Below are 19,990 nucleotides of genomic sequence, written 5' to 3'. Positions count from 1 at the left end.
AGCAACATCCTCATCCCTCATGTGTAAACATGGCTTTCCCATCTGGGTCAGTGAGATTTGCTGGTAGCCCGGCCCTGCTGGTAACATGGGAATATTTCAAAAATCTGGCGATTCCTCCTCTTTCAGCATTACTTTCTCGGATCTTGCAGACCGAACGCTAACATGGCATTACCTTTAGGCCTTTCTTACCCATCCATCGGTTCTAGTACCGAACCATTGGGTGACACCTCTTCGTTTTGGAAAAAGTCTAGAAGATTACATATCAAGCAAATCTTGTCGAAGAAGAGAAGACCTGTCGACTCCACGGGCTTTGCTTCCAGCGCATATCGCAGGATCCAATCGGAAAACACATCCGAATCCGGTGGTCCTCCGGCCTTGTCGCACGTGCCCATTGTCTATGATCAGATTGTAACACCCGAGAGTCCTTGTACGAATATTGATTATAGCCCTTCGCGATCGAGTGGCAGTCCTAGCCTCGCTGGCTCTCCATTGCCAAGCGACAAACCCTCCAGCGAATCCAGCGTTTCGCCTCGTCATGTGGAGATTGTGATACCAGATTGGGCTATACTTCTACAAAGAGTCTCACCGTCTTCTATCGATCCCATTTTTGATCTTGGTGGATTTCAGCGCGCACCTACTTCTCTACATATCCCGACCAGGATGGCTAGCCGGACCAACACCCTGAACTCTCAGACATCGGCACCCTATTTATCGAGTCGAAACAACAGCCAGACCAGCTTGCATCATGAAGACGGCCAAGATGGAACATCGTCGACCCGGACGCCTGGTATCTCTCAGTCACCAGCCATGCTTGCAGGCCTTGCGACACCAACGAGTTCAACCGCGGGGTTGTCGGGCTTAGTCTGCAATGTACATCGCACAACAGGCAGGGAACCTCACCCGCTCGTAGGCGCCACCACCACAATATTAGGCGACAAGCTGTATGTTTTCGGCGGCCGTCGACTTTCCAGAACAAGACCGCAGCTTACATCGGACCTGTACGAGCTTGACCTTGTCAAGCGCCACTGGACAAAAGTCGACGCCAAAGGTGACATCCCGCCTCCTCGGTATTTCCACAGTGTTTGTCCGCTTGGCGACACGAAGCTGGTTTGTTATGGAGGCATGTCACCTGTAAGCTCGTCTTCTAATCAAGCAACTTCCGTGATACAAGGTGCTCCCGCCGATGCACAACCCGAGGTGGTGGTCATGTCAGATGTTCACATCTATGATGCGCCGACAAAAACTTGGATGCACGTTTCTACAAGCGAATCTCCACAGGGTCGCTATGCTCACTGCGCGACCATCCTTCCTAGCTCGGCCGTTTTCAGTTCGACTGGAGCTGCGGTGACAGCCATACGACACAATCCACCTTCATCGAATCCAAACCAAGGTTCCCTGGGAGTGCAGTTGGATGGCGAGGGCGGTGCGGAAATGCTTGTTGTGGGTGGTCAGGACAGCGCCAATCACTACATTGAACAAATCAGCGTATTCAACCTCCGGAGTCTGAAGTGGACGGAAACGAGCACATTAGGCAGAAGTTGTGGCGCATACCGAAGCGTAGTCGCGCCCCTCACTAGCATTGACCCGAACGATATTGGTGGAGGAACACGACAGGGCAGTGAAGCAAGAACACCGGAAGAACGGAGTCCGAACAAGACTGGCGAGTCATCGATGCTCATTTATTCAAACTACAACTTCCTGGACGTCAAGCTCGAACTACAAGTGCGGCACCCCGATGGTACGCTTTCCGAGAAACCAATGCACGGCAATTTCTCGCCGCCAGGTCTCCGCTTCCCGAACGGTGGTGTTATCAACAACCACTTTGTAGTGAGCGGCACATTTCTGACATCGTCGAAACAAGAATATGCGCTTTGGGCTCTTGATTTGCGAACGCTGAGTTGGGGACGAATCGAAGCCGGCGGCAACATCTTCAGCCAGGGAAGCTGGAACAGAGGTGTGCTCTGGAACCGTCGGAATTGTTTCGTCATTCTTGGCAACCGCAAGAGGAGCTTGGTCGAAGACTATAATCATCGGCGCATCAACTTCTCGAACATGTGCGTTGTTGAGCTAGAAGCATTCGGGCTCTATGACAACCCACGCAAGGTGACGCCTGCGTCAGGGTTCAACTCTGTCAGCGCACCGCCACAGCATGATAGACTTGATATGCTTGCTGGTGGCCGCACACTTCTACCCGCAGCGACCGAGCTAGGTCAAATGGCGTTGGGTATGAAGGAACTTGCCGATATGGATTTCCTCGCTTTACATGGTGAGCGCATACCCGTTAATTCCCACATCATTGCTCGACGCTGGGGTCCTTATTTCAACCAATTGCTCCGCGAGAGTGCTCAAAGCGCGGAGAAAGAAAACGCTGAGGCGGCGACTTTACGGCCCACTGCCACAATGCATCCCTCGAGGAACTCAAGCATTACTATTACACCTTCTATCCGAACGAACTACTCAACAGCCACAACGCTTACCGCCAACACTATAACACCATCAGAGGCTACAGCTGTATCAGCGAACTCCTACTCCTCATTAAGCCCACCAGAACCTTCATCACACTCACCATCACAACGGCCTCGAACATTATTCCTACCTCACACTCATCTCACACTTCAAGCGCTTATACATTTCTTATACACATCATCACTACCACCACATAACTCCGCCTTATGTTCACCGCAGATTCTCTGCTCTCTCCTTCAATTAGCGCGACCGTACCATATCGATGGTCTGTTGGAAGCAATTATCGAACGACTTCACGTACTATTGGATAACAGGAATACCGCCGCCATCTTCAATGCTGCGGCCATGGCGGCTGGTGGTGGCTCCGGTATTGCTTTCAAGGGCGTCAACGGTGTATCAGGCACGAACGGGACCACAAATGGCTTCTCCAACTCAGTTTCGAGCAACAACAGCACAGTCGCGGACGTCGAACGAAGTCTGGATGCCGGTCTGCGCGCACTCCGCGTCAACACAGACGTAGATCGAAATCACGACGATGAGGTCAGTTCAGCGGCGTCTGAATCTACGTCGGCCTCGGCCTCCGATAGCGGTTTTGGGGATGGAAGTGGCATTGAAGACAGAGAAACCTGGAATGGTGAAATGAGCGCAGTGGTTGGGCTCCAAAAACGAGGTCTGCGGGGCCTGATGGAGGGTCGTAGAATCAGGGAAATGGGGAGAGGAAGAGATAGAAGCAGGGACGATGGTGGTTCCATAGGCAATGGTGATGGTGTAGGCCTTGGCCTACAAGGCGCTTGATCGATACGATGAGAGAAGAGGGGGAGGCAAGATGGTCATCTACATCGCGAGAGGGGGTTGGTAGAGACTGGCGTTAGTTCCTTCTTCGATGGGAAATCTTCATGATGATATGGGTGATTTAGAATCGTGATATAGGTGAATCAATATGATAAGTACTATGGTATCTATACTTCCGTCCCAATGTCGTTTCAGTTTTCCATTACGTCGTTCTTGAAGACTTCTCCTCGGCGCGATGGCGCGCTGGCTTTTCATACATCATATGCGTAGTCGTAGCCATCTGGAAGGACTGATAAAGAGTGGGTCCCAGTCTTTTTGCCCTGATGGCTTTTAAGCTGTCGTCCTGGTACTGGTATACCTGGAAAGGTCCTAGTTGGAAAGAAAGATCTTCGTGTCCCAACGGCCGATATCGTTGGGTTCGAAGACTCCCTGTGAAATTCGATATTTTCGAGGAGCAGAGTGTATACTGTACTCTGCTCAATGTGAGTAGTAGCAACGCGATGCGCTGGACAAGCCACTAAAATAGAAGAGTGTCTCTCAGTCGTTTTCTCAAACATAACGGACATCCCCTTTCGTGTTTCTCCAACTCTCTCAATGGCCCACCCTAGCAGCCTCAGGTACCCTAGGCATATAAGGTGGCGGAGCTTCAGATGAACATCTCCCATCCCAGCTCTCCGCCTTCCCGCCAATCACCCTTCCAGATGGTAAGCGCACTGTCGCTATCCCATCTTCACTTCTCAACACTCTTAGCCCGCTTCCCGGTCCGCCGTTCATGCGCAAAGCGCGTTCTTGGTCGTGTCTTCGACTCCGGCTGCGCACGTAGACTAGGCTGAGGACGACGCCGACGAAAGCGCCAACGAAGATGATGATGATGAGAAGGACGGTGCGGTGGGTGTTGCAGGAGGAGTCGTACGTGGTTTCGCAGTATTCTGAGCGTTTTTGGTGGTGTGGTGACGGTTTGAGAACTGATGAGTGGAGGAGATGGGGTGCCATTATTTGTATGGGTGTCGATAGTATGTAGATGTGTATAGTATAAGGGATGTACCAGATGCAGGCCGTATACACACAGTAGGTACAATCGAATCTCTCGTGCGTAGAAGTCCTTGGTATGAACAAAACACCCCAAAGCGCGAACCCACACCCTACATATCCCTTTTCCCACTCCCCTCTCCCGGTCAATCACCTCCCTCCACATACACAACTAACAACAAACCACCATCTCGGCCTGAAGGCGCAGCAAGCAGCCTCACACGACTTGTCAATCTGCCAGGTTCCCGCTTACATTTGGTACCGCGCCTCAATAAATCTGAGAAGAGACATGCTTGCGCCGTGCCTTGCCTCAGGCGTCTAAACGGGGTTTCAGCATGGGCGTTCTTTCGTTGGTTGCTGGCTTTGCGGATGGGTGGTTGCATGCACTGCCCCGCGGCGTTGGGCCTTGGAGGCAGCCTCACCGGGCGGGATTCAGCGCGTGTGCGAGCGAGGCGCTGTGGGTAGGCATGCGCTCAGCGTAGGCTTTCAGTGACATTGTTATCGAGATGGGCGGGCACAATGGGGTATTTTGGTGAACAAAAGGCGTTGTTGGAACAATGCACTGGGTGCAGTGCGGGAGGCAGCTGCGATCGGCAGCTGCGACCGGCTTGCCTGAAGCCCGCGACACCATCCTTTCAGCGGCTGGCGTTTTGGCGACCTTCACGCAGCGCGCACATCTCTTTGATATTTCCGCCCGCGGCGTTGCTCTACTCCAGAGTCGCTTATCAACTCCCGTTCTCAACTTTGGACGTTTCAACTGCACTGTGAAGGTTGTTGGGCGGCGCTTCGCGACACAGAACTGTGCCGTACGGGGGGCTTAGCTGTGCCTTCTTCGCGCAACATGTGCCTCGATGTTAGGCATCGTGTGATCGCGCAATTGTGCCTAGGCGGCCTACAAGGCGGTTGCTGAGCGATCAGGCCCAGAGCGGTTCATCACAGAAGGCAGGGCAGGGCGCAGTTGGCGAGGCTGTCGCAAGTTGAGTCAAGACGTTGCTTTCGGCATGCAGATGACCAGGACGGTAAGTGAACGCAAACAAAGTGGAATGAGAGCACGTAGCGGTGCTTCTTTTGCTTTCACCATCAATTTGTTTTCTGCACGACCGCGTGTTGGACATGGCTTTCATGCTCTCTCAGACCATTAGAGAAAGCCATCACAGCCTTCTCAGAGTCTATATGCAGATGGTTCATGGTTGCGTCTGCAGCCAAATCCATGAGATAACGAGCTCATATAGTAACATACATTGTCATCTCGATAGCTACCTCAGCGAACTGGTGCTGTCCAAAACCGCGTTGAGTGACTTGGACTGTGCACTCATACGCGTGTGTCAAACTTCACGCGCACCATGGACCTTTATGTCCCGAACCCGAACTGGATTCTCGCCTCGAGGCCGAGCACCCAACTGGCTCAGGGTCCACGCCACGCTGGTCGACATGGGTGACGTTCCAAAAAGTTCACTTGGAATCCCCCGCGGGGACCTTTCGGTATCCCCGATTAGGCAATCCACAGAAGATGCCGGGAGGCTTCCCCGCAAACAGAGCATCGCGGTCTTCCACAATCGTCCATGCATGCCGTGGAGGAAGACAGTCCGAGGCCAGGCCTATACCAAGAGAGTCCGGTGACCAGACTTCCGCCTGGAGCCGGTTTAAAAGTCCACAATGGCCCCGGCTTGCGTGGAATTGACGAACCGATCTCGCATTTCTTCTTTTGTATAAATACCCTTCCGCGAGCGACGTTGTTTACGCATACTTTGATCTTCAGTCCTGTTTCGTCTCTTTTCGTACATCGCTGATATTCAATGATCCAAACCATGCCTGCTACCCAAGGACTTCCAGAGTTTAGCCTAGCAGGAAAGGTGGTGCTGGTGTCGGGTGCTGCTCGAGGACTCGGTTTGACACAAGCCGAAGCGTTGCTGGAAGCTGGCGCACGAGGTATGCATCTCCACATGTCAAGAGCGACCGGAGGATATCAAACTGACACGCGCCTGCAGTGTACGCACTTGACAGACTCGAAGAACCCTCAGCAGACTTTGCGCCAATCGCCGAGAAAGCAAAGAAAGAATACGGAACCTCGCTCGAGTACCGCCAAATAGATGTTCGGGATGTGAAGAAGCTCCACGAGATTGTGGAGGAAATTGCCAACAAGGAGGGCAGACTGGACGGGTTGATCGCTGCTGCCGGTATTCAGCAAGAAACCACTGCGCTGGAGTACACAGCTGAAGACGCGAACCGCATGTTCGAGGTCAACATCACCGGTGTAATGATGACTGCGCAAGCAGCCGCGAAGCAGATGATCAAGTTTGGAACTGGAGGAAGTATCGTGCTCATCGCCAGCATGTCCGGTACTGTCGCAAACAGGGTATGGCGGTCCCAAGTCCTTACCGTTTCTCACACTAACAACGTCAACAGGGTCTAATCTGCTCAGCATACAACGCGTCCAAAGCTGGTGTAATACAACTCGCTCGCAACCTCGCATCGGAATGGGGCGAGCACAACATCCGCGTCAACACAATCTCGCCAGGATACATTGTGACGGCAATGGTGGAGGAGCTCTTCAAGAAGTACCCAGAGCGAAGAGACACATGGCCAACGCAGAACATGCTGGGTCGTCTGTCGAAGCCGGAGGAATACCGTGGTGCAGCAGTCTTCCTGTTGAGTGATGCTAGTTCATTCATGACTGGCGCAGACCTTAGGATGGATGGTGGCCATGCTGCGTGGTAGAGTAGATAGTTAATTGCTAATACGAAGTACAATGTCCAAAGCCCTGTTGCTTTGGGAATATGTGAAGGTGTTCTGTCCAATACGGAGCTTCGGAAGTCGGTGGGATGATGCTGAGTAAGCCGCGTGGCCGCGATTGTCGCAATGTGGGCAGGAGGGTTGGGAACGTTCGCTCTCGCCAGAGCGCGTTTGGTCGTTCTTTCTGCGCCATGAAGACTTCAAACGGGTGACAACAGCACGACTGGTAGGGAAACACCTGCCATGTGCCACTCAACGCCTATTCCATTATATTTACACCGCGGCGTAACCAGCTACCGCCCGTCCAAGACCAAGCATCGTTACGAGCATGACGGCGTCTACGCCCTCTACCCTATCCCGCTCTAGGAACGCCATATTGTTCCTCGCCGGCGTATCCGCTGCATACGCGACATATCTCATTGTCACCAACGTCCAGAGCCCCGGCGCAGGCGATGGCCTCCAGCGCAGCAATGCGGTCCGTAGACGGCGTCCACGCGACCAGCCCTCGGCACCCTCACTCCCTCTGAACGAACGAGAAATACCATTTCTAGGCCTATACGACCTCCTCGGTTACCAGGTACCGCTTGACCCTCGCAATCTGGGCACGCCGAGCGAGTTGCGCGACACGATCCTGCGCGCGCAGCCACACGCCGACAATGATACGATAGAGCGTCTCACCGAGAGCTTCTACAACGAGTTCCTCGACCGCTTACTAGTCGTACTCTACCCAGACCGCGCTCTGTCCCCGTCGCAGGCAGATGATATCCGTATCTGGCTGCAACATCGCAACCCCGATAATGCAGGAGTGCATCGTGCGGCAGTAGCCCGCGCTGCGGCAAGACATGCGCAGATATTCCCTCCTGGCGATAATCTTGCTCTCGATGACGCCGAGAGCGTCGCAGCTACAGACGTTTCGTTGGGAAGCGACGAGGACGCGGATGACGCTATCGATCCCGAAGGCCAAACCCTCCAGCGCACGTTATACCACATTGCGGAGGATCGCGCAAGACTGGAGGGCGTCATACATCGTGGAATCACATGCAATGGATGTGACGAGAAGCCCATCCGCGGCACCAGGTGGCACTGCGCCAACTGCCCGGACTTCGACCTGTGCTCCAACTGCGAAGCAACTAACTCGCATTACAAGAACCACATCTTCTACAAGGTCCGCGTACCTGCCCCATATCTGAGCCTACAGAAACAGGAGCCGCTCTACCCCGGCAAGCCTCACATGATGAGCCCTTCGATCGACCCAGCCCTCAAGAGACGCCTCGTAGCCGAGACCAAGATGGAAGCAGAAGAGATTGAGGCACTGTGGGACCAATTCACTTGTCTCGCAGGCTCCGAGTGGGCGGGTGATGCAACTGGAGTAGGATGGGCCATCGATCGACGCGACTTCAACCACGCTTTCATCCCTCGCTATAACGGCTTCGTCGCCGCACCGAACCTCGTCTACGATCGCATCTTCGCATACTATGATACGGACAAGAATGGCCTCATCGGGTTTGATGAGTGGGTCAAGGGTCTGGACGGCATGCACGACTCTGATGTGAATGTCAAGGCCCGAATAGTCTTCAACGGATACGACATCGATGAAGATGGCTACATATCGCGCAAGGACGTACTACGCATATTCAGGGCATACTACGCCATCGAGAAGGAGGCTACACGAAACTACATCTCAGAGCTGCAGGACGAAGTGACTGTGCGAACAGCTTTGGACACAATACGCTCTAGTCAGCCACTTGGCTCTGCCTTCACGCCCCGTAATATGGCTGCCTCGAACGCCAACAACCCCCGCCTACGACACAAGCGGGAAGAAGACGCGATTACGACTCCACCGCTGCTTGAGCACAATAGCGATGTAGCAGACCGGGCTGAGATGATAGGGACCGCAGGTATCCATCACGTCGTCGCACCCACCTATATACCGCAAACGCCAGGGGAACAACAGGCGGACATCGTCACTCGGAGATGGGCCCGCAGACAATACTACATTGACGAAGAAGAAGGCTTAACGCGGCCCGAAGGGTTTGAGGAATCAGACCCTGGTGAGCCAGAGACTGCCGATGGTGCGAACGGAACGACTGAAGCCGCAGATACAAACGAAGACTTGGCCCGCAACAGGAGCTCGCGGTCATCTTCAAGGGTCCGCTTTCAGGACGACGTGGAGATGGACACACGCTCCAACGCCTCATCATCCAGGCCTGTCGGCGAGCGTTGGGGTGGCTATGAGATACCTGAGCCCGAGCAAGATCTTGGCAAAGAGGTACTGTATCAGGTTACGCAGCAGGCTTTTAACGAATTGCTTAACCCGCTTTTCCTTGAGAAAGAAGATATGGCCATGGACGCACATGAGATGCACAGCGAGCGTCGCGCAAAGGCAGCCGCTATCGACGAGCTGACTATGCACCACTTCACAGAAAGTAAGGCTGCTGTCGAAGCCATTGTTCACGTCGGTGCCTTTCGATACTCCAAGTGCATGATCGATAAATTCTGTCGGGCCCTTAACCATGTACGCCCTATTAAAAGCTTATTCCGCAATGGCGACGATACGCCATGCACTCAAGAAGAAGCATGCCGAGTGGTCGAAGAACTTTACGACAGTGTGGAAGCGAAAGTGCTCCAATCCGTGAAGGTTTCCAGGCCCACAAATGTTGACAACATGACGACGTGGAACACTTTGTTGATCAGGTCACGGCTTCGATCAGAGGTTGTCGATGCTACCATGGAGTGTATAGACAACAAAGGCTGGCTGATACCACCACTTGTGAATGAGAGTCTGCCTAGTATTCACAGGGATCCTACCATGCCTCAATTTCGGCCGAACTCGTCCAATCTTCCATCTGCAGGGACTTTGCAGACTACCTCGAACAGCTCTTCAAATAGTAGTGTCATTTCCGACACTGACACATCCTCGATAACCTCGGGCGAAGATATTATGAATCGTTGTTTCTTCATCGCGGCAGGCCACGATGGCCTGGAACGTTATCCGGGGCAAAGATCCGTTGGCGAAACTGAGCCCCTGATACCTGATGGTATGGACTCTTCTGTAGGGGCTCCTCCGCCTGACTCTTCGGTGCAACAGCAAGACAAAGAAGATGATCCCTACACGATCAATTGGCGATGGTACACCGACAATCCAGAGTTTTACTATCTCTTCGCTCAAGACTCTGAGGGCGTGGACACATTCCTTTGCGCTCGTAACCCGATCAATCATTCCGCGAGTCCACATGACCCTGAGGCGAATCAACTTAAGCCGTTGCAGCGCTCGATTCGACAGCTCGCTATGAACCCGAAGTCTAACTTACATCTCATAATGCTAGCGAGTCTTGAGGCTGTTGAGCAGGAGATTGACGAACGAAAAGGAAGCGGGCTGGTCAACTTCGAGGAGTTTTTGGAGCATATGAGGCAGGGCAGACTGAAGTTCCTTGAGGCTTGGATGGAATGGGTAAGCATGTGAACTCGTGAGCAAGAAGATGGGCGTCCTGCTATGTCCACTTCACTCAGACTTCATATGCTTAAAGGGGATCTTGCAATTCCGACACGCCTCGGCCATCATTCAGCTCACTGTGCTGACGATTACATCTAGCCTAAGGCACTAGCGATTCTCGGATTTGACTGACATCGCTTGTGTAGTTTCTACATTTAACGAGTCTCTCATTACGATTTCACAGCTTGGCTTGCGACTGAGGTGTTAGTCTGGAGCCAAATCTGGTTGGTCAAGGTGGCACTACGGCAAGGGATATACATATCCACGTGAGGAGGAGACAAAGAAGAACAAGCAGGCGCCAGTAGCTCTAGAAGTAGAGCCATTTAGGCCCCCAAAATACCCAGACCTTAGGTCTACAAAATGGACGCACAACGAGTCCCGAAGTTTTGTCCCGGCTGCTAGTCCGACATTTTTCATTCGCTTCGCTTACCTTAGTCTTCGACCTCAGCTGTATGCAAGCTCGCCCACCAAGCCTCATGCAACACTGGATATCAAGTTCCACATTGAGCCCGATACAGCGTTAAGCCACAATCCGTAACTGGAAGTGTTCCGTCTCTACCGTGGCGATAGTAAGCGACCAGCCGATGCACAGCCTAGCGATGACGTCCACCCGAGCTTCTCCATGGGTGATTCTTCTCTAGCTAACGAACTTCCAGCTGTAGAAGACCGTGTGACTCTGGCAAGGTAGTGAGTGGAGTAGGGCATCCTTCTCAAGCCATGTTATTGTTTCCCATTTCGAGGCTGCAGAAACGAGAGATGGACTCAGCGAGCCGGATATTCCAACCCTATGATACGAAGCCAATGTTCTCAAGCCTAGCGTTGGCGTTCGAGGTACTCTAGCGGCATGCATCAGTAGTGGTACCTCAAGAGTATATAAAGTCTCCCATCAACACACTTAATATACTTCTACTCACGCAAGTATTCAACACGACGTGACACCGAACCCATAGTCGAGCCATACAGCCATCATGAAACCCTCAACCTTTTTCACCTCAGCTATCTTCACCCTCGCTGCTGCCTCATCCTTCCCTAGCCCCGAAACACTGGCTACCAGCGACATATGGATAGGCCTGAACTTGAACAAATGTCTCGTCAACGCTGAAATCATTTCCCAAGCCAAGTAAGTTCCCGTTAATAACTACCATGGTTCTCTCCAAGACTTCCAGAACCTCGAATCTCCCAATACATCCGTCTAACAAACCACACAGTCTCGCCGCGCAAAAGGTCGTAGCCAAAGAAGTCATCGCCGCCTACAACGCCTGGGACATCGAGCGAATCCTCGGCTACCGAACCCCAGACTGCAAGCAAAACATCCTACCCGCCAGCTTGAACCGCACAGCCATGACCAACGACGAATACCGCGTATTCTTCAAAAGAATCGAGCCTTTGTACAAGAACTTCACGGTACACATCCTCTTATCTCCAAAGCACACCAATACAGCCAGACAACTGACCAAGATAACTATAGGCTAGAGTCCTACAAGAAACGCATGACCCCGAGGCACACACTTGCATTATTCACGCGCGGAGTACGGCGACAACTGCGATTGGACCTTATGGGAATGAGTACGCGCTTATCTTGACGTTTACGGAGGATGGCACGAAGGTTAAGTATTTCGATGAGTTTGTGGATTCGGCGTATACGCTGGATTATGGGAAGAGGTTGACTGCTGCGTTGGCGAATGGGACGGGGACTAGTCTTTAGGGGAGATGGGATGGTGTTTGTTTGTGGGGAATAGGTTTTACGATGTATGTGAACATATAAGAGTGGTAACAGTGCATCGTCTGAGAGATAGGTGGTCGTAATGTTCGTCTCTATTGTCTATATGTTTGGGCGAAGCCCTCGCTTCATGCACGTGCCGCGCTGTTATAGCGACGGCACTTCTAGTAGCGGTGGTCACTTGTATATTGTATGTCCCCGGCAACGATACATGGACGTCGTCCTGCGTTTGCGCAGAATGACTCCAGTGGGCCTCTGGTGCTGACTCTGGGACGACCATAAGAGGTGCAAGTCCCTAGTCTTTGCCATTCTTCTCGTATACATGTAGACAGCCGATGCATGTCGCAATGATAGTTTGTTGTTCTGTATCCAAGTAGGCAGCCTCAAGGTGCGATGTGAGGTATCGCTTGTTCCTTCAAACTCAGATTGCGACTTCTGTCCGTATCTGTCGTCTCCTCGCTCCATCTTCCTGTCGGTGTACGAGGTCGTGTGATACGTGCCTCGGCATCCATCTCTTCAAAGTCCTCCGGTTGTGCCGGCTCGCTTATGACCTTTGTTGTAGTGACCAGCTTGATGTCTTTTGTACCGAACCCACAGAGATCGTCTGAGCTTTCACTTCCTGATGGTAACGTAATCCTACTCTTCGATCGTCCTCTCCTTGTATGTGCGTTCGTCGCTTCGATTGTGCATTCGCCTCCAAAGCGCTTGGGCTTCTCGATCCAGAATGCAGCGAAGGTGTCCATGACGTCGTCGTCAGAGGGTGGCTCATCGGAGAATATCATGATGCGTCGGGTGCATGCGTATAGAAGTACATCTAGCCAACCGTTTGATGTGATCATTGCTCCTGATAAGCAGAGGCGAGCAAGCGAGGGTGGGTTGCCGGACATGGACGCCATTCGGGCGGAGGCTAGGGGAATAGTGCATACGACGTAGACGAGCGGGTATACGACCATGAGGTTTGCGATGGAACGTACGCGCTTGGCTTCTTCGGTCGTGTAGTAGCCGGAGCGGATTCGGATCGACAGCATCGCATAGATAATGGCGTATATCAGGACGTTTCCGAATTCACTGCAACAAGTGTTGGAGTAGTAATACGTCTTTTGGGTTTCAGGAACTTACAAGGCAAAAATCCAGATGTAGTGGGTCCATAACCGTAAATCTTCTAGGTCGTGATGGATCCAACACCATACTCCGGATCGTACGTAGATGCTTTGCCCATGTATACCAAGGCCGATTGAAGATACCCCCAAGATGAAGGCCCATAGAAGAAAGATGCAGATGTAGAAACTCCGTGGTTTCAGGCGGAAGTCCAAGATGACGGAAGCAAATGTGTGCAATCCGATAACGAAGCACCAAACTCCACTTCCCAAGTCACCCGTGGAGACCAGCCAGCCCTGCGCAAAACATATTGGATTGGTGACTTCGACGGATCCCAGTCGTAGCCATTCGACGTTCAGTAAGAAGGCAAGCGCCTGTTGGATGTCCGCCCAGAGGAGGTTGAATATCAAAATGACGAATTGGTTGCTTCGTTTCGACCGTAGTTGCCAGGATACCAGTTTATAGGTGAGTAAGAAAAGCAGTGCTACTGATGCAAAGAAGCTGATGAATCCCAGAGCGACAACTGAGCGTAACCACGGATGAATATGCGCCGGTAGTACGAACGAGGCCGATTCGACGTCCAGGGGTTCCCGAATGGTCATTGCGGTTGACGAACGATTGATCCTGCAACGTTTCGAAGGGTATATAGGGTACACCTAAAAAGAAAGAGGCCTCCGGCTGTCCAAAACTAACATGTCGAACCTAAAGTCAAAAATATATCGTAGGCGAAGTAAAGTAAAAATATGGCGTTTGACCGAGCACCAGCGCAGGCACAGAGAGGCACTACCATGGGGGCAAGCGGCGATGATGTACAATCGGCTTTAGGGCCCCAGCTTGCTGAGAGATGCCATGAACCCACGACAAGGAGTATCGTAATCTACAGATCCACTATAAGCTGGGGAGAAGAGACGCGATGACCCCGGTCCCCACCCATCAACGCTAGCGTCGCTCGTGGCATCCACATGGTCCTAGCCGCAGCGTGGGAAGGTGCTTGCTAGCCCACAAGCGTTGCAGCGGGTTGTATGCGAAACGTAGCAGGAGATATTCCCGGCGCGTGGGGATGCTCTAGAAGGCAGTGGCTTCAATCTTGCGCCCGCCGTTATGTCATCTTTTGCTTCGTGGTTTCTGCGCAACACGGTGGTCTGTGAAGCAACTCACCCGAAAGTCAACAACAGCTGAACCTCCCATCTGGGATGAGGGGAACAGAGCGTCATCTGACAGGCGTGCGATCATGCATACCACCGACCCAAAGACCGACCTGCGGCACGGCCGGCATTACTGTATTTTGAGTGTCGAAAAGTCTCGGCACCACTGAAGAGGGTCAGTGGCTTCGGCTGGGCCACGAGGAGCTCTTCCTTCGGTTAATGTGAAGGTCAAACCTCAGATCGTGGTTGGTGGATAGGCAGCGGGAGCTTGTGGAAACATCGGGTGATGACACACTCTCGCGCAATGAGCCGTGTTCTTCTCAACGACATCGTGTACTCATCGAGTCCAGGTCTCATGTCGCGGCGCGACTGCGGTCGTGATGAAGGTCACTACAATCTGATCGGCGCTAGCTCCGGATTATCCCCCAGGACAAGATTATCAACACCAGGTTCTCCTAACCAGGTTCCCTCTGGGTGCAAAACCACCGTCACGAAGCGAAGCACTGAATCTCACTAACATGATACGCTCTGAACACTGTACGTTCAATCTCACGCAAGCTTCAAACATCGGGCTATCCGAGCGTAGTGTCAATGGCCCGCGTGGCCCGCCTATTCCCAAAGCAGCCAGACTGCCGGCGGGCTCTGCGCACGGCTGCACACCAAAACCATGGCGTGCGCAGATTGACGACAAATGTGGTACCCTTCGACACATCCGCGGGAGATGGACGTGGGTATCTTTCTAGAAAAAGAGGTATGGAAGCCCTGGTGTGCACAGGCATCGAAACGCATCCGAGCCATGCGACACACGACTCGGAACACAAGATACAAGATCTTAATTAATCAACAACCGCTACTCCAATGAGCTCTTCTCGTCATGCTTTGAGGAGGGCCTTCTTTTGATGAGTACGCGCGCACGGCCCGTTAGCCTTTCTTTTACCCCGGGAAAAATGACTTGGCCGAGCACAGTCGCGATCCTTCTCAGCCAGCCAAGTGCCTACGCCCGATCATGCGTAATATCGCTCCTGACTTTCCGTTCGTGGAAAGTTGCTCGAGGAGCTTCAGCCTTGTATGACAATACGATGGCTCGCTGCACGTCAAACTTTCGGCATCTGCGTCCTTTTTCGCCTTCGGCCCGCTTCCCACGACTTTCTACCGACCGCGACAGAAGCTACCGCCCTGCTGGGCCAGTCCGAACTGGTTTGGGGAGGCAAGCGCGCATGTGAGAGAGGCCGTCAGCGTCTAGAGCACGGAAAAATTCAAAGTGTGTCTACCACGATGTGAAGCACAGGGCATCGTATACGCAAGTAGAGAGCTAGAAGTCAAGAATGCTTCTTGCTGTTCTAAGATGCTTATTTTTCGCCGCTATGGGCTACAGCGTAGGAGAAGACCTATTCACACCTGTTCGGTTTCTTCCTTGCATGGACAACAGCTTCGTGTCGCTGACATGCGCATCCGGCGCATCCGAATCTCTGCGCACGTACCTGGGTTTTGCAGATCTGACATCGATTATCTTCCTTCTAGAAGGTTTCCGCTATAGTTTAGATGCGTCTAGATATGCGTCACAGTTCTGCACTAAGCTCACTTGAGTGGATGCAGAAGAAGCGAGGCGTTGGAAAGGGGTACCGACTTCGGAGAAAAAGTAAAGTATTTCCCGCGCATAGTGCAGCTGCTAACTATGAAGAAGTGTCTTAGTCGATGGTGTAAATACACTGATTGCGCGATGTCTCTGGCCTTATCGCTATAGGAGAGAAGAGATGGACAATGCTACTAATCATCCAGTAGTTGGACAAGATTGACATCGGTATCGTAACAGGAATCAGGGAATCGGCCTCAACATAGCAAGTAGAGAGCCGATCATACGCCATGACGTGGATACAAAGACCAGCAAAGCCGACATGGTCGTCCTGCTAGATGGAGCTCATATATAGCGAAAGTCTGTTCGTGGCATCGAAATTATATCGCCTGCCAGATGAGGAAGACATAGATCGAAAGTGAGAACGACATCGCGTGCATATAAAGAATCTCGACTGGGTGTGTCCTTGCCGTAGGATTGTACTTGGTTCGCGTCATCAGTCTTGACGCCGAACAACCCGAGATTTTCCTTTTTTGTCCTTCTCTACCTTCACTCGCGCATTAGGGTCTGTGGTCCTGTTGTTCGCAATACGAATATCTGGGTTATTTGCTTGTCCACTCGTGCCAAGCACACGTCCTTGAGGTTCCTGGATGGCATTTTGTCGTGCGCTGAGTGTCACGACCGCCTGGTCTGAGAGTTCGTGCTGGTTTCCTATCGAGCTCACCGCATGCCGATATACCTCAGATTCATCGAAATTGAGATCGGTTTCGTCGGGGAGGGTCGGGCGGTTCATGTGCGAGACAGTACCATGAGTCTTTGAACCGCGTGCTGAGTACTACACAGGTGTCAGTAACTCATTCAGATCGTACTTTGCTGGATATGTGTACTTACTTTGAAGACTGTCCTAGGGGGTGGCGCCGCCTGGGTTGGAGTACTATACGTCGAGGCAGGCGTAGTAGTAGTAGTCGAGCTCGCTGCTGTCGACGGAAGAGGCACATAACCAGTGGTAGCAGGAGTAGCAGATGTAGCAGGAGTAGCAGGAGTAGCAGGCGTACTGATCGACCCGGGCGACTCCGTTGACTCCATTGGATTTTCCGGAAAGGTTCCACCGGAATTCGCCATACTCGATTTGTCGATAGTCTCTCGAAGATCTAGAAGAGCTTCGTGATGTGCTTGGGATATGTACAAGTGAAGCAGTCTTCTTTGCTTGTCAAGGGACTGGAAGGCCAATTGTATTTTGTCTTGCGATATCAAAGGAGTCCAGTTGATACCGCAGAACGTTCTGGGTTGGAGGAGGTGCAGCGCTTGGGATGCGAAGCCTGAGATACCGAGCAAGATAGGGAAGATAGGGTCGTCGGCTTGTTTGTCTTGGCCTGGAAGGCGATGAAGAATACTGAGTAAGAGACTGATATTGGTTTCCTCGTTGAGATAGATGGAATTACCACGTCGAAGTACAGAACACAGGCTGTGTAAGCGGAAGGCAGATGCAGTTACATATACCAGAAGCTGGCTGACACTCGCAGCACATCCAATGACTTCCATCGCTTTTTGCCGTGCCGTAGCCGGATAAACATGGGTGTTTTGATAGAAACGGGGGCCTAGACAGTTAAGAGGGTGTATTCAGCGCAGGTGTGCAGAAACAAGCAGGGCGCAGCTGCGATTGCCATATACTCGACCGGTCAATCGGTGCATCAGCCACGACTGTCGTGTCCAAAAAGCCTTTTCAGCCTTGTAAGTCGTGCCCGCGGAGAAGGAAGCCGATCGGTATCACAAGGCTCGGGCCATCAAAGTCGAACCGGTGAGGAGAGGGCTGACAGATTGTTACCGACAAGTCCATATCCGGCGATTGCAGAGCCTCACGACAACATGTTCCATTCTGCTCAATGAATCGATTGGGAACCTGACTGAAGCCTTTCGGACCCCGCTTGTTGTAGCGTAGGTGCAGTGACGCCACAGGGCCCCGAAGGTTACACGAACAAGACATTTGTCGAACAAGGCTATTTGGCATGCAATCCCGTGTTATGCAAGCCAGCCAATAACACAACACCGTCTCTGACCCAAGGCTTTATACTGCGACATGTTCGCAGAAAGGTTGATGCAGATCGTATTCAAAAGGGCTCACTGTTGGTTGGGCCTTGCTGCAAGATGCGCTCCGATCATTCTTCGTCTACCATCCCGATAGCCTCAGTGTAGTTGCAGGCATATATGCCATCGCCATGAATTTTGTCAGTGCTTGAGCTATCAGTGCTTTGGCTGAAGGTTACGTCGTAAGAGAAGGACCTCGCAGCCTTGCTTGGCCCCTAGATAAAATTAGGTGGTTTGGCCTGTTGGGTCCCAGTCAGAACACCAAGACTCGGCGCTTAGATGTAAGGGTTACGTTTGCCTGCTCAGTCGCATCTTCCATCCTCATTGGACATTTTGCGAAAGTAAAGGCGATCAGGATGGCAGTATCGGTTTCACCGGGGAACGGCCCCCTTTACACAACGATAGGATGCGACAGTCCCTGTTGGCTTATGCAAGTTACTTCCCTGAGAGAAACTCCACACTGGGGCTTTCATGCATTTTCTCCTCTGATACGAAGTTACTAAGGCTTTGTCATAACATGTCTTCACATTATACGAATATCGACCTCGCCGAAGCTCAGACAAGCGGCTTGAACCAAGTTGCCAACAGGGGAGAAAACTTCAATACACAAATTCACCGCGAGGAAAACCATGGAGGTGCCCATCAGAGCAACCACTTCAACCCTTCCGTCTCTTTTCGACAGCACAAAGCCGTTGCCATAGTTGGAATAGTAGCACTCGTTGCAATCCTCTTTGGCGTGATATTCGGAGTTATATATGGAATGAAGAGTCAGGCGGATCGAGCCAACGATCATTCTGTGAGTAATGCATGCTCATACTAGCAGCGGCATACTAATACACCCAGACGCTCACAGCTTCCATGCCGAGCTCGCCCGTCAGCATCTCCACCTTCGCTGACTCCATCTCGACCGCCGTCGAGGAAGGAAGATCATTTTCACCCACGCAAACCTTCCAAACTCCACCTCAATCCCAACCCCCAAGTGCCGAAATCACGCCGAAGCCCTCAATTTTGCCCCCCAAGGCAAAATGTGAAGTAAATGCGGACTGCGGGTCGGGCCTGTATTTCTGTCACACCAGAAAAGATACCTATACTGAAGAGTCAATAACTAAGACGACAAAAACCTGCTGCGCACCGACGGTATGGGGCTGTCCAGGGTACGACTGTAAGGCATCGAGTTTTGATGGTTGCTTGGATCCTTATAAGTGTCACACTGTGTCGAGTACTTGTATTTATGAATTTTATGAATGAAAGCATAGATGGGAGGTGGCGCATAGGCGGCGTATTGTATACCAATGTTTTTGTTTGTTCGTTAGTGATACCTTGGCTGGTGGAATTCTCTTGAGAGTTTTAGAGACGATATCATCCTGATGACTAGCATATGATTGATGCTGCACGGTACAGGGGAATAATGTGATATTGTCAAGTACCGCGTGAGTGCGTAACTCTTATCCGTTCCATCTTACCACACCCCGCCCAACTATCTGAGGCGCAGCATTGTAAGATCAAATCACCGCTGTCACCAGCAGAAAACCAACCGGCTATCGCATGTTATTCATGTGGCGAACGCACAATGTAAGAAGTAAGTGTGTAGTCATCACGCGCAACCCACGGAGGAACACATACGAGATCGGATCATTGAGAAACTTGTGCGACAAGCGCTATCAATTCGATATCTACTCCTCCACCACCCCATCCGCACCCTATCAAATGCGTAATCAGACCAACCACCAGAAAAGTCCCCCCGCCCCCCAATGCAAACCGTGCATGCATCTCCCAACAAACAGAACAAGGAAAAGATGGGTCATAGTACATGAGTAGGGTAATGAGGAGAACGCGTAAAGAATGCCATAACCTCC

The 19,990-nt window shown here is 52.0% G+C and overlaps 5 protein-coding genes across 5 annotated transcripts; 4 read left to right on the top strand and 1 right to left on the bottom strand.

The window, feature by feature from the left end:
* Positions 1–1,122: 1,122 nt before the first annotated feature.
* J4E90_006584 (uncharacterized protein) lies at positions 1,123–3,261 on the top strand (the record flags this gene model as incomplete). Its single annotated transcript, XM_051436129.1, has 2 exons — positions 1,123–1,131; positions 1,279–3,261. 2 exons carry the CDS (start codon positions 1,123–1,125, stop codon positions 3,259–3,261), a joined length of 1,992 nt encoding a protein of 663 aa, XP_051289923.1.
* A 2,834-nt stretch (positions 3,262–6,095) lies between these two features.
* J4E90_006583 (uncharacterized protein) lies at positions 6,096–7,005 on the top strand (the record flags this gene model as incomplete). Its single annotated transcript, XM_051436128.1, has 3 exons — positions 6,096–6,216; positions 6,276–6,643; positions 6,694–7,005. The coding sequence occupies 3 exons, from the start codon at positions 6,096–6,098 to the stop codon at positions 7,003–7,005; spliced, it is 801 nt and encodes a 266-aa protein (XP_051289922.1).
* Positions 7,006–7,348: 343 nt separating this feature from the next.
* J4E90_006582 (uncharacterized protein) lies at positions 7,349–10,483 on the top strand (the record flags this gene model as incomplete). Its single annotated transcript, XM_051436127.1, has 1 exon — positions 7,349–10,483. The coding sequence occupies one exon, from the start codon at positions 7,349–7,351 to the stop codon at positions 10,481–10,483; it is 3,135 nt and encodes a 1,044-aa protein (XP_051289921.1).
* Positions 10,484–11,481: 998 nt separating this feature from the next.
* Positions 11,482–11,986, top strand: J4E90_006581 (uncharacterized protein; the record flags this gene model as incomplete). The annotated part of the gene is made up of 2 exons (XM_051436126.1): positions 11,482–11,633; positions 11,722–11,986. 2 exons carry the CDS (start codon positions 11,482–11,484, stop codon positions 11,984–11,986), a joined length of 417 nt encoding a protein of 138 aa, XP_051289920.1.
* A 630-nt stretch (positions 11,987–12,616) lies between these two features.
* Positions 12,617–13,933, bottom strand: J4E90_006580 (uncharacterized protein; the record flags this gene model as incomplete). Its single annotated transcript, XM_051436125.1, has 2 exons — positions 12,617–13,301; positions 13,353–13,933. 2 exons carry the CDS (start codon positions 13,931–13,933, stop codon positions 12,617–12,619), a joined length of 1,266 nt encoding a protein of 421 aa, XP_051289919.1.
* Positions 13,934–19,990: the final 6,057 nt, after the last annotated feature.

Source organism: Alternaria incomplexa (genome assembly GCF_024043165.1).
Source record: "Alternaria incomplexa strain BMP 0042 chromosome Unknown scaffold_9, whole genome shotgun sequence".
Classification (NCBI taxonomy): Eukaryota; Fungi; Ascomycota; class Dothideomycetes; order Pleosporales; family Pleosporaceae; genus Alternaria; species Alternaria incomplexa.
Note: the sequence above shows the minus strand (reverse complement) of the source record. Positions and strands in the feature narration are given on the sequence as shown.